The sequence below is a fragment of the Barbus barbus genome (assembly GCF_936440315.1).
Source record: "Barbus barbus genome assembly, chromosome: 7".
In the NCBI taxonomy this organism is placed as follows: Eukaryota; Metazoa; Chordata; class Actinopteri; order Cypriniformes; family Cyprinidae; genus Barbus; species Barbus barbus.
In genome coordinates, this window is record NC_136735.1 from 19,517,121 (window position 1) to 19,533,676 (window position 16,556).

Genomic DNA, 16,556 nt, shown 5'->3' on the forward strand with positions numbered 1-16,556 from the left:
GGACCACAACTTCTCACCTCAGACCTCTAAAGCCAATGAATCTCCCACAAACACTTAATGCTGTCTTTATACTGCAATATTTTTGAGACGTGCAACATTCTTATTTATAAACATTTAATTTATTTTATTAGTACTTTAACAGCAAGAATGAAATTAAGCTTTTTCTGTTAAAATTAAGTACTGGAAACTTTTGTTAACAGTCAAATTCCTTGTCTGTGTGCGATCAAAGGCTAATGCATATATCCATAAACACATTCTTTCTTTTTGTTTGCCTCAGGTAGTTAAACAACTATTTACAGTGTCATGGGCCAAGTGTAAAGACTGTGGCTCATTTGAATATTACTTTAATCTGTTTACCAATATAAATTATTTTTCTCCATTTAGCATTTCTGAAACGTGGAATTAACATACATTAACTAGTAATTAAAGATTACAATTCATTTGTATCGTCTGATATGAGACTGTAGGGACTGCAATCATCGAAACACAACATCTCAAACATGAGTTCTGTACAGACATGGTAGTGCTTTATTATGATTTGTAACAGTGGGCGGAGTCATCTACTCCTCCACCAGTGGCGGAGGAGAAAGCTTTAGCTGGAAATTCTCGCTGTGATAAATACTTCCTGTTCCTGGATGGACAGGGTTTGACAGACCAGCCCTCTCATTGCCATGAGAATGACTGAGTTCTGTCAGAACAGCAAGCTGAAAAACAAAGAAAAAAAGAGATGAAAAGGGTGGCAGTGCAAAGGTGGTAAAAAAACCAAAGCAAAACAACAACAAAAAACAGTTAATAATTACATAGCTAAAATAGTTATTACAATGACAATAAAAAACATTAACAGCTATAATATAATAATAATATACAATAAAAAATAAAATATACTTTAATATAACAAAATAATATTATAATAATTATTATTAAACCATTACCTTAAAATTGAGTTAGACAGTACAATCATTCACAACTGTTTGTGCACAGAATCATTTAAAAAAAAAAAAAAAACTTCCTTTCAAATATTAAAGATGCTGCCATAGCTGCATATGAAGCAAATAAGTAAAAAATGCCCATTTGCTATCAGTGCAAGATGAATAAACAGTGTTAAAAGCTTCTTATTGTGTCTCCAAGTGCTTTCCCTTTCAGAGTTCTGGAACAACTTTTTTCAAACAAAGTTTTTCTCTATACAAGCTGCCCTCTAATATTAATTTTCATTTTCAATGTAATTTATCTGTAGGCTACACAGCTGATTGGTTTGGTCACGTGTGATTTTGTTCACCGAGTCAAGGTCAACGTCAAATTTAGGGTTTCATGCCTTTTATTGTTTACACCTGCCTTTAAAGGGATAGTTCACCCAAAAATGAAATTCTGTCATCATTTACAGACCATTTCATTTACACACACCACCTTTCTTTGTTCTCTGGAACAATAAAAAAAAGAAAAAAAAGCTATTTTGATAGTTCATTGACGATGTATTTCATTGATCATCAAAAAGTATTTCTTTTGTGTTCCACAGAAGAAAGTTATACAGGTTTGGAATGACATGAGGGTGAGTAAATGATGAATTTCTTATTTTAGGTTAAACTATCCCTTAACACGCATTTCATGCAGCACTTAATGTCAATTATTATTGTTTTATTGACAACAGTATCAATCTGTTGGTGTTGGCCGGTAGAAGTAATGCAGCAACCTGGATTGCACCATGCAGTAATATATACAGAAGACTAAAAAAAAAAAAAATTTAAACACAGACTCACACCAACCAACCCCCACTCATTAGCAGCATTAGCCCGTCCAGAGTTATTCATTAATGTGTATATTTTCAGCAGGGACCTCGTTACAGCTGAGCAATCAATGCGCATTTAAAGAAACAGCATGAATCAAACAGCATAATCTATCCTTCTCTCTCCAGCCTCACTGTGAATCCCTCCTTTGCATCTTTATCTTCTCCTTCCCTCTCTGATCTCACTCCCGTCCACTCCCTCTCTAATCAGCCCCTTTCTATCTGTGGGCAAACCAACTTTTCAGCATCAAATTCAATTCACTCATTTTGTGTCCCCTTCTTTCTCCTGTTGTTTATTAGCAGACTTCAAAACAGGCTGCCATTTATAAGCCATAGTTCTATTCCTCAGTCAAGCTTATTTTCTTTTTTCTTTCGCTTCCCTATCTAAACTGGACACCTGCTAAGCGAAGGCTACGGAGAGTGACGGATAAAAGCAAATAGAGACACAGAAAGCACGTCAGTGGCTAATCATAGCCTCTGTCACTGCAGTGGCTTTATTATCAGCCCCATACTGTTAGCAAACAGGCTAAACACTGAGTATGAAGTCTGAGCACGTCTAATACCAGTAACAGTCTCTCTGTCATACTTTACTATGAGCTTCAAAAAAGGAAAAAACAACATGAATTTGACTAATAGCATGTTTATACATACATACATACATACATACATACATACATACATACATACATACATACATACATACATACATACATACATACATACAGTATATTACGATATATTGTTATTGTACATTTATATGTACACATATTGCCCACGATAATGGTGTAGTGAGAAATCTGATATCGTGACAGCCCTAATATAGACTCTACAACAAATCTGTACATGTATTCATGTGATGTACTTCTGAGTGTGTTAGCTTGTAATGGCTTCCCAGGGTGAGTCATATATGGAGGCGATGTATGAAAAGTTTTTTGTGTGAAAACTATGGTGTATGATTTAATTACATTAGTGGACAGCTGTCAAAGTGTTAGGTATGAAAAAGGACACACTTTGTACTATGCTCTGTGTGATGGTGCCTACTGTAATGGATAATGAATATGGATGAGGGCGAAAAGAGAGCCTGAAGGTTTATTCACACTAAGAACTATGTGACAAAGCAAGCAATTTTCCAAAACCACATAGACATCGAGCTGTTGATATTACTGGTGTCTGAGTACAAGGAAAATAAAACAGCTAATAGGGGTCTGAAGCAATGCATTTTTTGGGAGGGGGCTGTGTTATACCACATTCTATAACAAGAGATTGATTACAACTCATTTTTGTGACCACATATTCTAGAATTGTGTATTTTAGTGTGTAGGGGATCATTTGTAATGCAGTATATGAATGTTTCTTTGTGTTTGTAATTGACAGGTCATTGTATTTGGCCCTGGGATGAAGGAGAGAGTATTGACAGAATGACAAAAAAAGAATTATTTTTCAATGTGAATGAAAGTCTAATGGGTTTTGAATGACATGAGAGGGGGTAACCGATAACAGAATATTCATTTCTGGGTCAACTATTCCTTTAAGTTGCAGGGGGTTGATTATAATACCTTTTTAATGTTGTCATTTCTTTCATTCCTTTTCATCCTTTTTAAGATTGTTTAAAGCTAAAACATCTTAATGATGGATTTGTTTCTTACAAACACACAGCTTTTCATTTACAAGATGTTGATTGATGGACTGGAGTTTTCTGGATTATGGTGGAGTCTCATTCTGATGGCACCCATTCACTGCAGAGCATCCATTGGTGAGTGTTATAATGCTACATTTCCCTAAATCTGTACCCATTAATAAATAAAACCATCATCTACATCTTGGATGGCCTGAGGGTGAGTACATTTTCAGATTTTTGGATTAACCATTCCTTTAAGGCCAAGATCAAATCTCCTAGGACAAGCTGAAACATTTATTTTAGCACAAATGAAACATTTTCCAAGATTTTAAGTTGTCAGAAGTGCCTCTAACTAAAAACCATCCATATAGTCTAATCAAAGGCCTTCCGTTCTCCTCCCTCATTCTGTCCTTTCGCCTCTCTTAAATCTGGTCCTCCTAATTCATTAATTTTGAACACCTTCCACCATTTCATTGCTCCTGCAACTTCATTATCCTTCCACTATTTTCTCTCAACACAATCCCTTTCCTTCAGCTGTATTTCTCCCTATTGCACGCTTGTCTCATCTCTCCACATACATCTCTTTTTCCAGTGGCTTCATACGTCTTCCTCGCCTTCTTCCTGGAACTGCTGCACTGAAGGGAAATGGACCGACTGGGACCTCAAAGAGAGCAATCAAAGCTCAGCACTGACAAAGCATCAGAGAACCCCTGCAACCTCCCCCACACACACACACACACACATTTCAGAAAGACTATAAAACAAGGCACACACAAACACATGAACAACACACATCTTTAATTTCTTCCTGGTCGAAATCAAATGTTCCTGTAAGCTTAATCAGCAGGTCCAGAACATTTAGACAGCACTCCAAAAACTTCAAAAACTTGCATACTCTCACACACATACGCTAGTGCTGACATAATCACGACTGGAGTTTATTGTCAGCGCCTGCCTGGCAGCCTTCTCATTAATGCTTTAAAGAAACACACACACACACACACACGTGCCAAGTTAGTACTCTCAGATGTTGGGAGTGTCACTCTATCTGCTTTTCACTTCTCGTTTTAATTAATCTCTCTCTCTCAAACACAAACATCTTCAATCTGTTTGGCTCGGTTTCTTAATGCAAATCAGACTTCCATAATCTTCACCCAGACAAAGGAACAACGGAAGACACTAACCACACATGCACAAATAAACACCTTGTCTGACGCTCTGGTCTTTTTTTCATATACTCATCCTCTGAAACCATTTACGGTTTAATTAAAGAGCTCAGAACTGGGCTGTGCAGTTCTGCTGTGTTAATTATGGGACGTCTGCTGGGAATGTGTACTGTATGTGTGTGTGCTGACCAAACAGTTCTAATAAAACTCTTGAGGATGCTCGTGTGAAGGGATCGGCACAAAGACTGATACGTGTTTACCTGACTCTCAGCTCTCATGGGATACAGCCATGTCAATTCATGTTCCACCCTAAAGCTCTATAGGAAAAACACTGACTGTTCAAAAGAGTTTTTAATGCTTTTGATAGAAATCTCTAATGCTTATCAAGTTTATTTGATCAAAAATATGGTGAAAACGCTAATATTGTGAATATATTTTTCTATTGTAATGTATTATAAAATGCTGTGATTTTTCAGCAGCCAGTACTCCAGTCTTCATTGTCACATGATCCTTCAGAAATCATCCTGATACTGATTTGCTGCTCAAGAAACATTTCTCGTTATTTTCATCACTGTTGGAAATAGTTAATGGAAACTGTGATATTATTTTCATGCATTTTCTAAAGAATCATTCATTCAACAGCATTTATTTAAAATAAATAAAAATGAAATTTCTTGTAACATTGTAAATGTTTTTATTTTGCTATCAATCTACTTTATGTCTATGCCTTTTTAAATTTTTTTATGTTTTGAATGTATTTTTTATTTTATTTATTTTTTAAATCTAACTGACCCCAAACTTTTGAGCGGTTGTGTACAAGACAAAGCAGCTAATATAACTTTCTTTAACTATTGTGCAACAGAAACATAATAAACCCTAATAAACTATCAAATGGTTTCCTAGAAATTGGCTGTATGGAAAAAAAAATAGCAGTCTCTGTGCAGTCTATGGTGAATACGTTTATCAGAAGGAGATAAAATGCACTGCGTGTTGACCATGAGGCTGGACGAAAGCAGTGTGTTCCAATACAGGATCTGTATTCAGCATCAGAGACCACAGCCTCTTCATATCCTGTGAGGAGACTCACTTAGAACCAACACAATGACTAACGGATATATTTCCGTCACTCATATACAGAGGCAAGGAATGCTGCGATATGAGGAAAGAGGGAAATAGAAAAAAGTTTTTTAATGTCCGTTTTGTGTGATAGATGCCGATGATTCTACTTCAACTCAGGGCTTAAACTTTATTATTAGGTTTAAACTGACTGACAATTATCAAATATATTATAACTTTGTTTTGTTTGGCTTGATAGGGAGATTAGAGTAATAAGGGGAAGAAAAAGAAGAAGGGGAAATGGGACTGGGAAATGATTTGCAGAATCATTTGCAGACTCAAACTCACTTCCCCCATATTAGCACCACTTAATGCTGCTAGACCCCCCTCCCTCACCTGCTCATCTAATAAAACTGTACTATTTTGTAGAAAGAGTGCCAAGTAAGTGATAATGTATAGTCAGATGGTCATCAATCAAATGACCGTCATCAGATGCCACCGGTCAGATTCAAGTATTCCAGAGAGCCATGTACTTAAAACAGATGGGGAGATGGCCTCTTTTTCAGATATTTTAGGATGGAGAGAGATGGCAGAGGGTGCTTGAGGAAAACAGGGACGGTAATGAGAAAGTCAAGCAGGTCAAACTTACACTGCTAGACTCACATGTTTAAAAAGAAAATTTTCGCATATTAAAAAGGATTTTTAATACCACTGCAAGTGACAAAGTCAGTGAGTCAAACAGCTCACTAATAGAAACTACATAGTGAAGACTGCAAACATTAAAAATCAATCTCAAAAATAAAAGAATCATGTTTTGAAAGATGTCAAAATGTTCCTCCGTGTTTCGAGGAGGGAGGCCTGAGAACCTGAAGGGGTCAATTATTTGAGTTATCACTAATGTGGCTCTTCAAACACTTTTTGTGTCTCACTTTTTCACTTCATTTCTGTGTCCACTCCTACCTTCAGCTTTGATCAAACTGAGTCTACACACAGAGGAAAATATGATACCATATACTCTTATACTTCTTCACTGTTGCCTCATTTTGCAGCATATTCCTTTTGTTGAATTATTAACATCTTAATTCATACCACAAAATATCACAAAAAATAATATTTTCCCTGATCCTTTGATAGTGTTCTATGTACTATTTAAACATAGTCTAACTTTAAGAATGTAAAACTCCCGAGTTTAATTTATTAAAACAAAGCTGTAAAACACTCTTAATCCAAGTTAGACGTTAAAAGCAATATGTACACACAAATGCTGTAGGCAATACAGTGGAAGCAGGATATTGACGTTAGATACTAACATTCCTCAAGACCAAAAGTAGAACATAACACTATTCAAGTTGGAACATTACTTACAATAGGATGCGTGAGACATTCATCAAACATGCGTTTCCTGGCTGCGTGGAAGAACCTATTACTCTGTCTAATGTTAGAACAGCTTATATTTACCAAGGCCACACTATTCAAAATACAAGTCAATATTCACTATGAAATCACACCACAAACAGGACTTTGCATTCCTATGAACTTACTTATACTGCACACAGAGTATGATAACATACTTTTTATTTTATTTTTTTCAACCTGAATTTTTCCTTTAATGTTTGGGGTCAAACAAGCAGAAAACAAAGATGTGATATGAAATTCATACTATATTAGTAAAATCTTTATTATCTGCTGAGTTGTTTTGCTTTATAACAACTAACGTATGTTTTTGTCATATGTTTTGGGAAAATGGTCAAGTAAAAGTTATTACTTGCCCTTTTGACTATGTGGACTTCAGAATAAAATGTCCCCTTTAACAGAGCCCTTTGAAGAAATGAGTCACTTTTATTTAGCTCTAGACTTTGGGGACACTTAGGGGACCTATAAAAAGTTGCAACCCCTTTTTTGCATTAGGTCTGCCAAACTTTAAGTTTAGAGGACTAAAATGTTCTGGTCTCAGCAAACCTATTCCTTCTTTTGTTGAGTCTGTCACATGAAAACTATAGTCAAGCTGTGATGACACCCTTCTGTACAACCCAGGCTGATGAACTGTGAATACCATTATTGTCTATTTTATAGCGAGTGCTACTGTTGTGATAGTTTCCCTCATCTCTCTCTCATCATGGAGGACACAGCATGGGGTGACATCGCTTACTCTGGCAGTACATCTCTATTGTTGTACTAGCGTACTACTTATTACATATATTGATATGGCAGAACCACAGTACTTGATTAAATTGCTTCTGCTTAGTTTAAATTCAAATTCAAAGAAAAACAAGAAACAATAAGAAGAACTGTTTCTTGAGCATGAAAGATCATGTGACACAAAGACGGGAGTAATGGCTGCTTTGACATCACAGGAAAAATGACAAAATGAGAAAACGGTTATTTTAAATTGTACAGGTAGGGATGGGAGGGAGTTTTTAAGGTGTGAATACTTCGTGTTACCTGCACCATCCACACATACACATGCTATGCATTGTATTCATAACCATGGATCGAGTGCGTTTGTTCATCTCTGAAGCTCAGTTTGGCATGATGTCAAGTCTTTAGTTTGTTTCCTCATTACCGAGAGTGTGAAGTCTAGCACAGAGACAGGAAAAGAATGACAGCACATACACAAACACACTTCAGCATGTCACATACTGTAGAATAGATAAACGAAGAACAGCAGACAGACAAAGAAACTGCATGGAATGGAGAAGCTGACAATGAGAGTACTCTCTGTCTGTATATCTATCTCTCTCTTTCAGGATGTCTATCTACTCTGACTCTTAAAGCTGAGGACAGATTGAGAGTGTGTTAAGAGGGACACTGGATTACAGCAGTGACTTGCTATTTCTTCAGAGGATTAGGGTCAAAGATTCCCACACAAACTGACTGGATTGGTTTGAGTTGGATAGGGCTGACTGGTAAATTGACATTTAACTGGACAAGAGTATCAACAGCAAGTCTTCAGTAGGCCACAATGGCTCCCTGTATAGCTACAGTTAGATCTGATCACATTAACATGTGAAAACTCAAAGTGTCTCTTACAAATAACATGAGAGGCTGCATTAACTGAAACATTTAGATCATTTACTGCACTTTAGAAACATTGTTGTAGGAGTGCTGCAATAACCACATTGACAATAACCATGATACACACATATATATTTTTTAAAAAGATGTTAATATGACACATATGATATTATTGTAAATAATCCAGTGACTAACTATCTGGTTCACACTCCCAACATAGTGGGCAGTGGCAGTGTGTAGCTGTCACATAAAATCATGTTTTGATTTTATGTGACAGGCTAAAACCAGACATTCAACACACACCCGGAAAATGTCAGCTCACAAATGTGGGAGTTTTTAGGATTCTGTAATAAAAGTTGAGGTTTTAGAAACCCCAGACTGCAAAGCCTTTATGTATAACACACTTTAAGGGTACTCATAATGTATGTTGCCATGCATTTCATTTTTTCATAAATAATTGTAAGGTACCATTTTACCAAAGGTAAAATGCATTATATTATTATTTTTATTATTGTTGTTACATCTGAAATAGGTTGTTTGTATATGTTTTAATACAATATTCTTGATAAAGCTAAACAGCAAATATAATTATTACAATGTAATATATGAAGTGAAGTGAAGTGAAGTGACATTCAGCCAAGTATGGTGACCCATACTCGGAATTCGTGCTCTGCATTTAACCCATCCAACGTGCACACACACAGCAGTGAACACACACACACCGTGAACACACACCCGGAGCAGTGGGCAGCCATTTATGCTGCGGCGCCCGGGGAGCAGTTGGGGGTTCGGTGCCTTGCTCAAGGGCACCTCAGTCATGGTATTGAGTGTGGAGAGAGCGCTGAACATTCACTCCCCCCACCTACAATTCCTGCCGGCCGGGGACTCGAACCCGCAACCTTCGGATTACAAGTCCGACTCTCTAACCATTAGGCCACGACTTCCCCCTTACAAATAAGATATATATCTGTGGTTATATAATATATGTGTGCACTATAAGATATTTCACAAGGCATAATAAATTCATTAATAGTTTTATAATGCATTATATTTAAATGCTTCAAGTTCTTTTTGAAAAGTGTTGTAAAAAAAGTTGAACGAATCTGACTGATGGCATTATTTATTTATCTATCTAATTTATATACTTATTGTGTTAGTTATTTGGGACTAGTGAAAATCCATCAAAATGATTTATGTGAAGTGAGATGTATATGATTATTTACAGTGTAACTTCAATTATATTGTGAAGCATATGAATATTTACAGTGTAACCTCAATTCATATTACTTGCATAACTGAAAGTAGATGAAAATGCACTTACACCATTAGATGTGTCATCATCCATGTCAGACCACCTACAAATATGTTTTCAGTGATTCGATCACGACCCAGTCATAATGCTTCATGGGTGCATTTATGTCTGGCTTTTAATGTTATATTATGACAGTAAATGAATATTAATTCCAGGTGTAAATAGGGCAATGAGCCTCTCTTAATCAAAGACACTTTTAAATAAATTCCATTTGACACCGAGTCAACTTAGTTTTTAGTCAGCAGCAGTGAGTCGACATAGATCTTCATTTGATTGTAAGCGTCTCTATGTTTGTGTGAGTGTATGTGGGGGTGTGCACATGTGGGTGAGAGTATATTTGAGTGCATCTGTGTGTATGTGATGGATAGAACTGTGAGCGAAAATAGAGTCCAATACCTACAGGTCTCTAATCTGGAAAAAGTATATAAATGTAAAACTAAGGGGGAGAAAAATGGCCTTCCACCCTCTCATATACATAGGAATATGCACACACCCTTCTAGACTTTAAAACTGGACCGCTCACATACAGTATGAGGAGTACACAGATGTGACAGTAGGTCAGAGGGCAGAGCACTGTATGAGTGTGTTCAGCCAGGATACTGACACTTACATGAAGACATTCGGATTGTCTCTGTCTGATAAGTGCTGACCCATAAACAGTAAGACTCAAATGACTGAAGTATATACACAAACGCAACACATACACGCGCATTGTATTGCATAACAGTCCGCTGTTATGCAATAATCTTTTAAGGTACTGACACATGTTTTCTCCATGGGTGAAATGAAAATCCCACAAAATCTGCAACAAAGCTGAAGTTCAAGAGTATACTTTAGAGCAGTGTGGGGCACAACTGCTAGGGGGCCCACACAGGTACTGCATGGGTGTGCAGGAGATCAGCAGAAAAAACAACAACAGAAAACTGCCTTGGCAATAGCATTCGAGTGTGTGAATGGTGGTTAGATACACTATATTGCCAAAAGTATTGGGTCACCCCCTTCTAATGAACAGGTTTGACTACTTTAGTAATTTCCATGAGTACAAATCTTAATGTTTAAGCATATAATGATATTCTAGGGAATTGTGTGCTTCTAATTTTACAGCAACAGTTTGGACAGGGCCCTTTTCTAGTCTAACATGACAGTGCCTCGGTGTATAAGGCAAGGTTCAAAAAGAAATGATTGATTGAGTCAGTGTGGAACAACTTGACTGGTCTGCAGAAAGCCAAGTCCTAATCCCAGCTGAACACCTCTGGTGTGACTTTAAATGCAGACCTTCAGCCAAAAACTCGTCACCAAACAGCAATAACTTGTACATATGGGTAAAGTCATTTTAGACACTTCCAAAACTGTTTCAACAGAGATTGAAATACAATGTTTAAATACATGAACTATGTTTTCATCTTTGTTGCCACAGTTTGGAAGTGCCTTTTCCTTTTCTAAAGAAGGGGGTGTCAATACTTTTGCCCATACAGTGCATGTACAAGTCATTGGTGTTGGGTGACGAGTTTTTGGCTCAAGGTCTCTTTGAACCTTAAACCACATAAACACACTGCATTTCACCAAATACACAAAATAATGTTATTTTTAGCATCGTCATATGACCACTTTAAAAAAAGAAAACAAAAAAGAATGATACACGGATTAATTTGCAAGATGTTTAGCATTTTTTTTTTTTTTTTTTTTATATTGTTAAAAACTCCCTTTTGTTTATTTATTAGTCCTACAAAATTAGATTTTTTTTGTACTAAATTAGGTGCAAAATAGACATTTACAAATATTCCACAAGAAATATAAATGCAATTGCTGAAAATACAATATGTCTTTGCGGTCTTGGTTCTTAGTATCATATACTGCCTCCCTGAGTATCCATGACTGCTGCCAGCCTTTTGTAATAATGTACATGTCCTTCGATTGTCCTGAAGCTGGATATCAACATCGTTGAGCCACTGTGGGGAAGAATTCAGCTAGCATCCAAGAACTTAAAGTACCCAGGGTTTTTTTTCAACTTTAATGTTTAGGACAAACCAGGGACTTATGCACTGCTATCACAAAAGGCTGCAAGCAGATATTGATGCTCGAGGTGTCAACACTAGATAATAACCATGGTATGTAAGGGTATGTATGTATTGAACAGGATAATGTGATTAAGTAAGATATTTTTTTGTCTTGTGGGATACAATATCATTCAAAATTCTGGGGTCTGTAAGATTTTTATATTTTCTTTAAGGAATTTAATATTTTTTTATTTATCAGTGAGGAATTAAAATGATCAAAATGACAGTAAGGACATTCATAATCTTACAAAGGATTTCTATTTCAAATAAACCCTGTTCTTTTGAAGTTTCTATTCACTAAATAATCTTGAAAAATAAAATGTATCTTTTTCACACACACAAAGAAAATAAGCAGCAAAAACTTTGACTTTAGAAACATTAGAAAAATCTTACCAACCCCAAACTTTTGAACTGTATAGCGTATATGTCAAATAGCTTCACCATGATTAAAATAAAAATTTTATGACAGTACTAAAATGCCATTTTTTGAGGGGAAAAAAAGGAAAGATAAACAGATTTGGCAGGATTTGGCAAGTAGCATTTAAACATTTGAGTAATGCGAGAATGGAAAGAACAGATTTTAAGGTCAATCGTACCCTAGATGGTCCTCTGTAGAGAGTGCGGAAATGATCCCAGGCCTGAGTCTGCTGGGCATCCAGAGTGGCTTCAGTCAACATCTACAGAGAGAAAAACATACCAACATAACAGATCAACACACTCACAAGAACCAAAACACCCCTGACACTAGATACATGGCCAGAGATAATCCTGAAAGTCCTAAAATCCCCCATTTTTGAAAAAATACATCAATGACATATACAAAAACATTAGAATGTCAATATGAAATATGAAGGGGCAAACATTTACAGACAGTCCCTTCATACATAATGACACATTCACTTATTTAAAGACACATTCCAGTGTCCTTCACACCAATCAGAATCATTTCATCACTTGGTTTGGCTCAAATCGGCCTCCAGTGATCCAAAACCTCCCAGTCTCTGTCATCCAAAGTCAGACTTCTCCAGTCCCAAAGGCACAAAGTCAAGGCAAGCACAAACCCTAAACATCTTCCAAACTCCACCCAGAGACGCTTTTCAACAAAATGTTCCAGAATTAAATCAAGTGTATCCTCACTTTACCTCACTAGGTCTCTATATATAATCAGAGTCTGTTTTGAGTGGCACAAAGGACAAATGCTACTGTCACTGCAGAAGAATAAATGCAATTATTGCGCCCTCCCTTCAGCAGAAAGGAGGAGATGAGCATTGTCACGCCGTTTCAGCTGTCTCCGTACGCAGGGCGCTGAGCTGGAAGACGTCGAAAGGCGTGACAGTATTGTGGGAAAGGTAAGATAATTTGGTGAAGCGTTCATTAAATCCGTTATTTACGCATGACTTATTTAAATAAACCAATTACACACTTTTTGATAGCCCAATGTATTTCCTTGCTTAAAAAAGTAAAAACCCACTTTTCTTGACTTCGAGAGATCAGGAGGAGCATTTCAGCCAACTAGACAAGATGTTGAAATCGTTTAAAGAACATCTGACCTACTTCTAAAGATCTGCCATTTTCTCTTTCTTCTCACTTGCTGTAGGATCAGCCTCATCCATACCTGAAGTATCATGTGTTTTGTTTAGATTAAACCTAATTTTTCTTGTAGTTAGGAAGGGACAAAAAACAGCCTCAGAAAAATATATAATTGTAAAGGTCCTTGCACACCAGGTCTGAAATTTTTGTATGCATTTTTGTATTTTTCGTATTCATCATCTTTTGCATGCGACAATGCAGAAAATCGAACCGGGTCCGATTTTTTTTATGATGGAAGAATGTTTGGGAGGCAGTGTGTAAACGCGATTGACACAAAGTGAGGTCTTATTTATTTTTGAACGTGTGAAAATTTCGGACTCGGTGTGCAATGGCCTTAAGACTACCATAAGTACTTTTAGCGAAATGTCTGAGAATTCTTTGGTGGCTATGCCAAATATAAATGAGGTGGTCAATTTTACTCAGTGATTTAGCAACACATGCTCATTGGGGAAAAAACGTACCTACCTCTACATTTGTGACTCTGGACCACAAAACCAGTCTTAAGTCGCTGGGATATATTTGTAGCAATAACCAAAAATACATGGTATGGGTCAAAATTACAGATTTTTTTTTAATGCCAAAAATCATTAGAACATGTTAGTAAAGATCATGTTCCAATATATTTTGTAAATTTCCTACTGTAAATATATTAAAACTTAATTTTTGATTAGTAATATGCATTGCTAAGAACTTCATTTGGACAACCTTAAAGGCGATTTTCTCAGTATTTTGATTTTCTCAGATTCCAGATTTTCAAATAGTTGTATCTCGGCCAAATATTGTCCAATCCTAACAAACCATACATCAATGGAAATCTTATTATTTATTCAGCATTCAGATGATGTATAGATATCAATTTCGAAAAATTGACCCTTATTTTGTTTTTGTGGTCCAGGGTCACATTTTTGCAAAACTTCAAAAATCTACCAATACATACAATTCACTGCAGTTTCCAGCTTAAATGAACACTAAAGGCAGTAAAACACCAACAACTTTTATTCCTGTTCATGATCTGTAAAGTAACAAATGTTCACATTTGCATCAAATAACCAGCTTTTCTGATGTAGTAAACTGTCTTGGTACCTCACCTGGTTGCACTTAAGAAGTGAAGAACTTAGAAACGAGTCATGATAAAAGAGCTTGTGGAAGCAAGATAAAATGGCATGGTTGCTTTAGCAAATGCATTTTTATCTCACTTTTATTTTTGTTAACAGTAGCAGTGATGTTTTGGGTCCGGGTTAGTGTAGGTAGTATGTTATTTTTAATTGCATTAACGCATTAACCTTACTAGGTGCCAATCATCGGACATAATTTTCCAACTGCTGCGGTAGGTACAACAACCAACATAAAATGTTGAGTAACACTTTATTTTAAAGGGGTCATCGGATGCTAAATTCACTTTTACATGTTGTTTGAACATAAATGTGTGTTGGCAGTGTGTGTACACATCTACCCTATAATGAAAAAAATCCACCCAGTGGTTTTTATTTAATCCCTAAAAATAATATCCCCTTTTTCAAATTAGGCCGTTCTCAGCTTCCTGTCTGTGTGACGTCACACAGATGAAGGACGCTCCCACGATTGTTGATTGACACTAGCGTCTTACCTTCCTGAGTGAGCTGTCATTGTTTTGGCGCCGGAGCACGAGTAGACAAGAATGGCTCCAAAGCGATTGAGGTGTTTTGTTGTTGGATGTAATAATGAACATAGTAGTCGTCATTTACTCCTGACATCTGAGATGCTGAAGACGCAGAAAATTACTTTCGCTTTTGAAGGGAATGCATCCCCAATCTACCTAAATGCATTTTTGTTTGCACAAATCTTTCGTGATCCATCTTCACTTACAGCAGAAGTGAGTATAAGAGGTTTTAATGAGCCTTTACAATCACCTTTCCTAATAATGCGCTAGTTAGCAAGTTTTACGTCTAAATGCGGCTAAAGTAAACAGTCTCTCAGAAAACAGCGTGTCACCCCACAGAAGAGAGGGGCGGGGTCAGAAGAGCTCATTAGCATTTAAAGCAACGGGTTGATTTGTGCAAAGCTGATTTTGACAAGGCAAAAAGGGTGCTGTTTTACGCTATCATTGAGAAATTTTAACCAAAGTATGTTAGACTTTTCATGAAGACCCTAAAGAATCATATCAACTTGTGGAAAATGGGCATCCAATGACCCCTTTAAGGAACAATTAATGCCTTATTCTGCATGACTGTATTTTAGATCTCTTAATCCTACCCCATCCAACCCCAAACTTATTACTTTAACTATTAATAAGCAGCAAATTAGGGCTTTGTTTAGGGAAAACTCTTAGTTAATAGTGAATGTGTTCCCTATTCTGAAGGGTTACCAAATGTTGCTACATTCACAATCAGATGTTTTGAAGAAACCTAAACACAATTGTTGTAGTGCCATTCTCTGGACATTTCACTTTGAAAGTGTCATGAAGTGTGCAAGAAGCAACGTAATACCACCACAGGCACCTTTTTTTCTCAATGAGCCTGGGTTGAATGAAAAGTAATGTAATGTAAAAAAAAAAAAAAAAAGTAATGAAACCAAACCTGCCCCAAGAACCTTACAGGTACTTTCATCCTATTTGATCCTATATATGTATTTTCATATTATAATCATGGCTGAGCTTTAGGGTTAGGTTTAGGTTTCAATTGTATGTTTTTGTACAACCCTACCCTAGATTGTGACATCATGAGAGCAGGTTAAAATTCAAAAGCAGTTGGAAGAAGCACTGTAGGTTCAAAAAAGAAATCTATATATAATTCCCGAATTCCGGAAATGTTGGGACATTTTTTAAATTTGAATAAAATGAAAACTAAAAGACTTTCAAATCACATGAGCCAATATTTTATTCATATATATTCTATATAGAACATAGAGAACATAAATGTTTAAACAGAGAAATTTTACACTTATCCACTAAATGAGCTCATTTCAAATTTGATGCCTGCTACAG

The 16,556-nt window shown here is 36.4% G+C and overlaps 1 protein-coding gene across 1 annotated transcript in view; it reads right to left on the reverse strand.

Annotated features, from left to right (window-relative positions):
- Positions 1–502: 502 nt before the first annotated feature.
- Positions 503–16,556, reverse strand: part of LOC306872817 (vacuolar protein sorting-associated protein 8 homolog) — a 121,916-nt gene continuing 105,862 nt past the window's right edge. Inside the window, exons 44-45 of the mRNA XM_079421673.1 lie at positions 12,601–12,681; positions 503–704 (exon numbers count right to left, since the gene is read on the reverse strand). Coding sequence (XP_079277799.1) covers positions 561–704; positions 12,601–12,681 — 225 coding nt within the window. The 3' untranslated portion in view covers positions 503–560. The remainder of the gene's footprint in view (positions 705–12,600; positions 12,682–16,556) is intronic.